This window comes from Prunus mume, linkage group LG8 (genome assembly GCF_029339155.1).
Source record: "Prunus mume cultivar Tortuosa linkage group LG8, ASM2933915v1, whole genome shotgun sequence".
In the NCBI taxonomy this organism is placed as follows: domain Eukaryota; kingdom Viridiplantae; phylum Streptophyta; class Magnoliopsida; order Rosales; family Rosaceae; genus Prunus; species Prunus mume.
Window position 1 is genome coordinate 22,581,037 of NC_142705.1, and position 10,528 is coordinate 22,591,564.

At 39.2% G+C, this 10,528-nt stretch overlaps 1 protein-coding gene and 1 pseudogene across 1 annotated transcript; one reads left to right on the forward strand and one right to left on the reverse strand.

The window, feature by feature from the left end:
* Positions 1–3,143: 3,143 nt before the first annotated feature.
* LOC103342305 (disease resistance protein RPV1-like) lies at positions 3,144–5,706 on the reverse strand. The gene is made up of 2 exons (XM_008245916.3): positions 5,108–5,706; positions 3,144–4,173 (listed from the first exon to the last, which is right to left on the reverse strand). The coding sequence occupies exons 1-2, from the start codon at positions 5,563–5,565 to the stop codon at positions 3,390–3,392; spliced, it is 1,242 nt and encodes a 413-aa protein (XP_008244138.2). The 5' UTR covers positions 5,566–5,706; the 3' UTR covers positions 3,144–3,389.
* A 1,874-nt stretch (positions 5,707–7,580) lies between these two features.
* LOC148915078 (uncharacterized) lies at positions 7,581–9,274 on the forward strand (annotated as a pseudogene).
* The last annotated feature ends 1,254 nt before the right edge of the window (positions 9,275–10,528 follow it).

Below are 10,528 nucleotides of genomic sequence, written 5' to 3' on the forward strand. Positions count from 1 at the left end.
TGCCTAACGGTAGTTGAGGCTTTTATTAGTATAAATACCAAAGGTATTTGCATTTGGTCATTACCAAGGGTTAATAACGAATTATAAACGAAGTAACATGCCTAATGGTAGTTGAGGCTATTAGTGGTATAAATACCAAAGGTATTTGATATGCCGAATGGTAGGACTACATGGATGACTTTGGTACCGATGATACACTACACATTTTAAGCGGACATCGAAAACTTAACTTGTTGTTGACTAAGGTACTTCTATTTGTAATAGTATTTTGAGATGTTCGACATTCCATGGGTGACCGAGGGTCTTCGCCATTTGTGTCCCGCAATCAGTATTTCCCAGATCGGAGTATGCCTACTATTTCATATGGACCTTCCCAAGAAGGGCCGAGGTTTCCTATTGTTGGGTTTTTGGTCGCAAGCAATATCTTGCGCATGACCCAGTCGCCGATCTAGAAAGAGCAAGGCTTCACTCTTGAATCATAATATCGGGAAATGATTTGTTTGTATGCTTCGTTCTTCAGGTTTGCTTGCATTCGGCGCTCCTCGACCAAGTCCAAGGTCAAAGAAAGTTGGGCTTCATTGCCTTTGGGTGAAAAGTTTGCCGTTTGGTAGGAGGCTTCACCGATTTCGGCTGGCATGACTTTGAAGAACAATAGTTTCAGTGGAACTCTGCATTTATGTCAACTCTAGTTAATCCTAAGCTGATTCAATTTCTTTTTCTTCTACCTTCGCTTTATGCCCGTCTAATTCCCTTATTTACTTTAAATAGAGTAATTTTTCAAATAATCAGCTCTCAGGCAGAATTTCACCTCAACTATTCAGCTCACATATGGTTCGGATACATCTGTAAGTTTTATTAAACCATCTATTTGCTACAAGGTAAAGCTGGAGGATATGGAGAAAACACATGCAATTTGGTTTACCTACATGACACAGTAGAATAAGAAAGGGTTATCTACTGAGACGTCCCTGAACTTGGCCCTCAATTTCAATTGGGTCCGTGAACTTTTTTTTTAGGCAATTACATTCGTTGACTCGATAAATAGTTCCAATTGGGTCCTACCGTCCAAGTCTGTCAATTTGTCTATCAAAAGGAGGAGTAAAAGCGTCCTTTTGAGCTGCAGAGGTAATTGTTTTAAGGGTTTTTAAATGTGGACGTCCCTGAACTTTGCTCCCAGTTGCAATTGGTTCCGTGAACTTTTTTTTTTAGGCAATTACATCCTTTAACTCGACAAGTAATTCCAATTGAGTCCTGCCGTAACAGAATCTGTCCCTCTCTCTCTCGCTCTCCCTCTCTGTCTCTCCCTCCCTCTTATAGCTCATTCCCCCTCCACCTTAGCCCACACCCTCAAAACCCATATCCCAACCCAACTTGCAACCCACCCCCAATCTCCCAACCTGCAAAATCCAGAACCCACCCGCAACCCCATCCCCTTAAGCTCTCCTTTGTTATGGCGGCGCCCTTGGAGCCAAAATGAAAACCACCACAGCAGCCAGCTACGCCACGGCATTGGTCGACGTGACAAATCCAACAACACCTTTGAAACCACCGCCACCGGCGTGAAGAAGATAGAGAAATTCTTCGCGAGCCGTCGCTTTTCGACTTTTGCCTCAAACCTGTCTTTTGTGGTTTCTAAGTTTTTAGCCTTTTTACTCTGTTACGGCAGGACTCAATTGGAACTACTTGTCAAGTTAAAGGATGTAATTGCCTCAAAAAGAAGTTCATGGACCCAATTGCAACTGGGAGCAAAGTTCAGGGACGTCTACAATTAAAAACCCTTAAAACAATTACCTTTGCAACTCAAAAGGAGGCTTTAACCCCTCATTTTGACAGAAAAATTGACAGACTTGGATGGTATGACCCAATTGGAACTATTTATCGAGTTAACGGATGTAATTGCCTCAAAAAAAGTTCACATACCCAATTGCAACTGAGGGCCAAGTTCAGGGATGTCTACAATAGATAACCCAATAAGAAATGTATGAGTTGTTGTGTGTCAAAAATGAATGTCTAATAGTCTCTCCCAAGGTCTTAAACATCGAGGGTTTCGGAAATATCGGTAGTTCAAAAACACAGAAATATCTAGGGAAATATCAAGAAAATATCGATATCGATAAAAATTAGATAAAAACCACGGAAATTGTTATAAATACGTGGAAATTTTTAATGAAACTTTAGAAGAAGTTTATTTAGCCAATCATCTATTATTTTGACACAAAAAATTGGAAGAACATGCATTGCCTAGTGGGTTTGAGTGATTTAAGTTGATTATATTGCAATCTAACAAACTCCGTGACTTAGAAAATCTGGAGTAATTAATGAAAGAGAATTAAACTCCTCCTAGTAATTTATTTATCATTTTTTAGTACAATATTTTACGCTATATAAATTGTATGGTAAGATACATGAGTAACCTTATTTCACAGGACATGGTACACGTTCTTATATTTATTATTTATAAAAATTAAAAAATAATTAAAGATGTAAACCAACTTGATTTGTCATGAAAATTAGGCACTTTACCATGCTTAAAAAATAAATTTATCCAAAGAAGAATTAAATAGGAAATAAAGAAATGATTATAGAAATTTAAGTAATTAAGCAACAATTTGAAGGGGAATTTAGTATTGTAAGTACTTATAATGAATAATAAAATAATCAATAACATTAAATGATTAAATAGGAAAGAAATAAATTATATTAAGTAATTAAGTAACTGCACAACAATATAAAACTATAAATAATTATGTTAATTTCTATTTCGAGAAACAGCTCGCAACAATTATAAGTACGAGATTTCATAGGTACTAATCACCAAGTGATTATTAGTGTGGTGGTTAAGTGGCTACAGAACTTGGAAGGGGAGGGGTTCAAACCCCTGTGATTATTGCCTTGGCAGTACTTTTGTCTATGCAGGATTTTTGACAGAAATAATCTAACTGGCGGCATTCGTTCCACACCCGGACTTGTGCCGACTCTGCAGGCGATGCGACTATCTCTTTCAAATCCTCAAGTAGATTTATTCCAAGGTTATTTCTGGTTTTTGGCCTGTGTATAGCTAGTTGTGCTGAATATCTTCTTCTTGTACAGACGCCTTGATACGAATTCTTTAAGTAGGTCTTTTCCATCAAGCCTCTACAATCTCTCTAAAATTGCTGTACTGTAAGCATACAGCAAACCAAGTAAATGATTTACAAATATAATGTACATATGTTTTTGGTAGCTTACAAATATGTCTTGGCTAACAGTTTCCAGACCGCATTTACGAAACGATGCATGAAACAACATATCAGAGGCTCATCAATTGGAAGTCTTACGATCCACTACTGACTACTATTTGCATTATACAAACTTTGTTCATCCAATACTAAGAAACAAAAAGGTAAAATTCATTTTAAGTAATCCCACGTGCAAGGAACTTGAGCTAGTCTATGCACGGCACCTTGCCATTCGGGCAAACTCCTACCAAACAAGAACGACCCCAAAGCTTCAAGTGCTGAAGGGACGCCCTTAGCATGATCTAAAACAAGGTTGCATAGTCCTGCATAATCCTCTGGGGGACGGCCTTGCTTAAAGGCTTTCCAGCAAAAGAGCAGAAGAGCATCATCATGATTCAGCTTCGCTGCTCTGTATATTCTGTCCACTCTATATCTGCTCAGCAAGTTTTCGTCCCTGGTTGTTATTATGATTCTACTTCCCGCACCAAACCAATCACGGTTTCCACCTAAGTTTTCTAGTTGTTCTAATCGATCCACGCCATCGAGAACAAGAAGAATCTTCTTACGGCATAGGCTGTTTCTGATTGTATTGACGCCTCTATGAACATTCCTTATCTTCATATTCCTTGCCATGAGGATTTCTGAAATAAGTTGTTCCTGTAATGGAACTAGGCCTTGTTTTTCAGAAACTTCTTTTATGTTGGCAAGGAAGCTGCTACCATCAAATTTGACAGACAGACTGTCAAAAACAGCTTGAGCAATAGTTGTCTTGCCTATTCCTTTCTCCCCACAGATTCCTGTAATGCGAACATCATCCACCCCCGTATCTAAGTACATATTCATTTCCTTGACGAGGGAATCTATTCCAACTAAATCCTTGGGCACACTTGAAACCTCTTGGCTCAATTGATTGAATATCTTTTCAGCAATCTCTTGGATAACTTTTGACTCGGACCTGAAAAAAAGGAGAACAAGGAGTTCGTGTGAGGAGTGAAAAATGAGCCATAACTTGTCAAAGAAACAGTATGCAATATGCAGTATTCTTTAGTTCTGTTCACTGAGACTGAAAATTTGAAGGGAAGAAGGGAGCTGCAATTTCAAATATAATGTATGCCCTTTGATTTGTAGAGAGCAGCTTTGTAATTTTTCAAGGAAAGTATATAAAGCAAACAAAGCTGGATTCAAATTGCACTTGGGAAGCAAAAATGGCCTCAGTTTCTACCCAAGACCTTCTGGTCTTGTCAATTCATATGGTTTCAATAACAAGAGACAAAACAAGAATGGGCATATTGATGATGTCAAAAAGATGGAAGTCCCATTGCTTCATTCATCATAACCATAGTATCAGTTGGGAATTGTAAGGGGCAATTTGGTATTCTATTTTAATCCAAATTTTTAAACTGAAAACAGAATTTGAGTCCAAAACCCAAAAACTCTGTTTGAATAAATTTCTCAAAAGCCATCTGAAACCATCCCATTGATTGATTCAATGTAGCCATGGTATCCGTTGGGAATAGTATGTTCATAACAGCCTTCTGAAAACCATGTATACCGCTTTCAACAGAGCTTCACAAGATACTGTCTTTTTGTAATAACAATTTTGCCTGTTTTCTCTCTTAAAATATGACATTTTGGCTCTTCTAATTACATGACAACGCATGAACACAACTAACTTCAAACCACCAAATGCTGTTTCAGATATTCAGTTTAATAACACAGGAAGAAGTTATGCCTGCATATGACAGAGGAAAATTTGATTTGATCCTTGAAGGACTCATATCGACAATTCAAAAGAAATATCTGTCCCAGATGTACAAAGTTTGATAAGTTGATATACTAAAACACGCATAAAATAATAATTAAATTAATAGTTGCAACTGACAACTTACTTGTTCTTCAAATCCCATCCAGAGAGATTAGCTGTCGCTTTCAGTGCAGCCCTCCAGCTCTCCACCTTGTCCATGAAATATTGCTTATGTTCACAAAAAGCTTTCTCAAAACAACCCCTCTGTTTGCGCACATCAGATGGATCCACGTCATAGAAAACTGGGAAAACGGTCTGACCCTTTGATTTCATGCACTCAAGGATCCCCACAAGCTCATCCAAGCACCGATTTGAACAAGCATAGCTTCTTGAGAAGACAACGATCGAAAACCTCGATTCTCTGATCGATTTCTGAATTTCTGTGGAAATGGGTTTTCCTCTCTCAAGTGCGTCGTGTCTGAAGGTGACAATTCCCTTTTGATCCAGAGCAGTGTATAGATGATCAGTGAAGTTATTGCCAGTGTCTTCAGTTCTGAAACTAACGAACACATCGAACATCCATCCAGTTTGAGCTTCTCCCATGTCTTTGAATGAAGGCTGCTTAATTGCTTGAGGAAGATGATGAACGAGAATTGGGATATATATATATATATATATATATATTGACTTGACTTGACTCTTTGTTTGCGTCGGTTGGAAACTACAAGGAATTCTCGAGGAAAAAGAACAAAGCGTAACCCCGCCTAAGGCCCTTTTTCAATAACTTTCGGCCAAAGTTAGGAAGGGGAAGGGGAAGAGGGTTTTCACAAACATTGCCAAGTGTCAGGGGAAGACTTCTAAGCCAATATCATTTTTCACTTTTCACTAGGTTAGACCGTTGACTTTTTAAATAGTTAGGGAAATAAGCTGGTGTCATCACAATTCAAAAATAGTGTGCTGAAATAATCAGGCTACAAATTGTATTCTAATATAATCTCTTGGAGACGTGAAATGACCATAGTGCCCTCCATATAAAAACATATCTATTGGGGAGTTATTGGCCATGGATTGGCGACCTAACACTTGTGGCTTCTCCGTCTTTCTCAGGCCTCTGTGACGGTCGTCTCTTCCTCTGTCAGCGCTTTCTCTCTCAGCCGCCACCACCACTCTATGTCTCCTCTCTGTCCCTAAAACCTAAAGACTCTCTCGTTCTCTCTCTGCAGTCAATGTTAGGGTTTGGTGAGGCGGTTCTTGACGGTGAAAGAGAGGGTTTCTTCGTTAAATGTTCTCTCCCTTAAACGATTTCTTAGTTCCCTCTCTTTTCATGTCTTAAATCAACGTCTTTCTCTTCTCCTCTGCTCCTTTAGAGCCTCAAAAAACCCTAAATCTTGGTTTCGATTCAGACTTTGTTCACATACTTCCTCCTCCTGCTCAATCCTGTCAGAGACAAAAATCGCGATTTTCTCAGTAGGTGTTGCTGGGATTTAATTCGATTCTGTGCACAAAACGAGTGATTCTAAGGTTGGTTTTGTATTTGTTATTGACTAGTTTGTGCATTTGTATAATTTTCATTTGAGAAGGATAATTTCAGTAACCTATGACTGATGTTGTGAAGTTTAGTAATTACAGAGATTGCAATAATAATCTATTTTAACTGTGAATTATTTCATGCTTGGATGAAACTTGTATTGGTGTATTGATTTTGCTCTGTGGACGATGAAGTGCCTCAAGTTGGTATTTGTCATCTGGGATTGGTTCGTTTGTGATGCGTGTTTTCAATTCCATTTGATGATGCATATTTAGTGTGGGAATTTATTCTGGTGGCAATGGCTATTCCATTATAACACAGGTTTACCTCACTAGGCCCTAAATTAGCTCTTGAGAAATAATGCATAAGTAAATTTGTTGGTATCATTGCTGTTTCAGCACCTAGTAGCATAGTTTGCACCCTTCCAGTCTTAATGGTTAATTATGTGAATTTGAAATACTAATGTAAGTTGGCGTGGGATGTTTCTTTTCCCTGTGCTATAAAACCTACTAAATTTTGTTGTTATTCCTTGCTTGCAGCTTTTCATATATGTCTGAAAATGGTATTTTTTTTGGGCTTTAGTATCTGTTTAGAAATTTCATGTTCATTCAGCTAGGTTTAGCAATTGCAGTTGCAGTAACATTTTGACGTGTCTAGTTTGTACACAGAGTCCATAACTGTCAATACTGATGTTCCATGTGTGCTACTGTATTGCATATGAGTAGACATGTATATGACTATGGTAATGAGTAGATTTTAGTACGCATTGATGCATTTGGAGTAATTGTTGTAGCCATTTCGCCAAAACCTTGTATAAAGTGGATCCGTGGTTCATGAAATTGTTTTCACACTTGGGTGGTATTTGGTTTTTGGATGGAATCGAATATAGATTTTGTAGAAGGGAATGTAGATAACAGCAGAGTGTGGAGAGAGTTGGAGAGTAGAAAAGAGGCTTCAAAACATTTCTGGTTTTGTCATACGTATATACATATATTAAATGGCTTGAAAGTATTAGTTTGAGTAATGTACGTATGAAATATGGGTAACCAATGATCCATATGTATGATGTTGTTGTGCAGGGAACTCTATAATGGCTTGTAAAGCAAAGCTTATGATTCCTGAGGATGAGAAGTACGAAGGAAAGCTATTTGCCCTTTCACACGCAAGGACCGCCATTACAACAATAAAGGCGAAGTTCAATACGCAGCAATTACAGAGGTTCGAGGGGAGTTGTTTTGGTCATCTATTACTGATAGAGGACCTGAAGTGGAATTCAAAAGTTGTCCACGGGCTGTTGATGAGGAAGGCTGATCCTAAGACAGTTACACAGGTGAACGGGATAAAATTCATTGTGGGTAACAAGTTGATACAATTCACAGCCCAACACTTTTGCCTCATCACGGGCCTAAGGTTCGGAAAGCTCCCTTTCATTCCGAAGGCGACAAATGAAAACTGCTCCTTGAAGCGAAAATACTTCAAGTAGCAATAAACCTCCCACCCTTTTGGACCTACACACTGCCTTCATCGAGTGCACAGATGATGACGATGCGTTAAAGCTTGGAATGGTCTATTTTGCCATTTTTGTGCTATTGGGTACTGAAAAGCATGTGCTTATTGACATGCGCTATTTGAAGTTGGCCGAAGACTTAGAAGAGTTTGACAAGTATCCATGGGGTGCCGTGTCATATGCGATGACAAATGCTTCACTTTTGAGGGCAGTTTCTCCTGATTACCAACGAGTGAAGGTGCCTCAAAATAGAAAAAAGCCCAACAAACGTGGGAAGAAGAGAGCGCAGACAAGAATGGAATGCAGTAGAGCCAGAGAGTACATCATAAGGGAGTTTGGCTTCGCTCTTTAGGTGAACACATATCCAACAATGTTTTAGTTCATTTAAATACATGTACAGATTTTGATGTTTGATTGTTGTCAACAGATTTGGGCTTTTGAAGTCTTCCCAGCATTGGAAGCATTGCATTTCACGGTCCATGAAGACAATACACACATCCCTCGAATATTACATTGGAGAAGCAACACGGTGGCCCGTTTTCGGGAGGTTATGAGTTAGGTTTATGAAAACTTTGAGGTTAGTTCAGTTTGTATTACTCATGTTATGATTAGGAACAAGTAAAAAGTTCACTGATTTATTAGATGTGTTTCAAATGGAGGTTGATGTGCAACTTCTCAGGCCGACTGATATTGAGAAGCAACAACCTTACTGGAGTTGGGGTGATGATGAGAACAATGAAGAAATTGTTCAATTGTTTGGGGATGAGGGCGAAGACAAAACCAGCACTTCTAGTGAAGAAAAAGAGGCGGATGTTAAGGAAATGACTACCCTTCCCTCCTCTTCTAAGGTGAGCATGACCTTTTTCCAATGTTGTGAAAATGTAGACAATGCGATACGAAATAAGTGGAAATAGTTTTCTTATTTTTTGTAAGCTTTCTAACTGTTGCATTATAACTTTATGCAGGGCAAAGGGTCTTTTAATGACTTTGGCAGGTTGAAGCATCAATTAGAAAGCACTAAGGATGAGTTGGCAAAGCTACGTAGTTCAAATCGGGGCCTTAGGAACAGAGTTCGTGACTTGGAAGCTATTGTCAACAAGAACTGTTTGAAGCATGAGAAGGAGTGTGACAGAAATAAAAAGGCTATTCGGGATTTGACCCTAACAATTGCTTCAGTGGAACATTATTTTAAATTGGAGATGGAGGAGTTAAAAAAATTATGTGGTGGAGAAAGGCATGAGGAAGTGTGTACTGCTCAGATGAATGAAGGAGGGTAGAATGAAATGTCACCCTTGAATGAACTTACTACTCCGACTTCAGCAGGGCCTAAAATGGACGCACAAGTTGCAGGTGATGGAGTGGAAGCCTTCGGCATGCATACATGAACGGGCTGAAATGGAAGCAATAGTCTATGGTGGAGTGGAAGGGGCTGAAAGGGAAGCGGAAGTCCTGCTGATGGAGTGGAAGCTTTTCCAGCCATGCATATACAAGGGGCTGAAAGGGAAGCGGAAGTCCTGCTAATATTGTGGAAGGCTTCCCAGCCATGGAAGTCGAAGCCGCTGAAATTGACACTTCAGTTGGTGACAAACAAGTGGACCAACAACCTCACAAGGTTCCTACTTCTGAAGATGTGAATGTTCCTAGTCTTGAAGATCCCCTCCTTCCTAGTCCGGAAGATAGGGAAGGGTACAGAGTTATTTGTAAAACAATGTTAAATTTGTTAGAGGATTGGAATAAGAAAGAAATTCAGGGGGTGGGACGCAAGGCGAGGCCTCCCATGGAAACTAGTATAAATCGATCACGAAGGCAAGGATGCATCAAGGTGAAGCGGCCCGCAAAACGCGTTGTTGAGTCCATTCACGATCCTCCCGGGAAAAGAGGCCGACTCGGTTTTCATGCACAGACACTGAGGCCCGTTTTGATCCAACACAACCCGTGGCCATGGACGATGTGAAGGCTATGATACAAGTTTGCAAGGCTTGGAAAAGTGACATCAGGTTAGGATTTGTAACTTGGCACAACCAATATACATGTTTTTTGATGTATGCAGTCATGTACAATAACAATATCTACGTAGCTAATTGTTCGTGTGTGTGTCATTGTCATATTATGCAAGGTATCCATTAGTTTTTTTGTTGAATTTACCTTTGCAAGTTTATTTTTTTGTAGTGCGGAGCTGGAGCTCGAACCATTTGAAGTTGGGGCAGATTTTTTTTACACACTTGTAGATGAAACTGCATGGATGAGCTCGAGGGTAATAATTTTGAACCGTGCTTTATTTCGATAAATTTCTTAATTGATCACTTTGAGTATGTGTCCATTTTTTTTTAATATTGAGGTCGTTGTTGTGTTGTGAAATGTCAGCACCTTGACATGGCCATGTTTCTAATACGCAAAAGACAACTCTCTCATCCTCAAGTATTTGGAACGGAGTGGACAACTGCCGAGTTTTGTCTGCAGGTATTATTGTATTCATATTATGTGTCATTGAATTTGTTGCATTGGTAGGAGTAATGTTGTTGGCTGTGTTT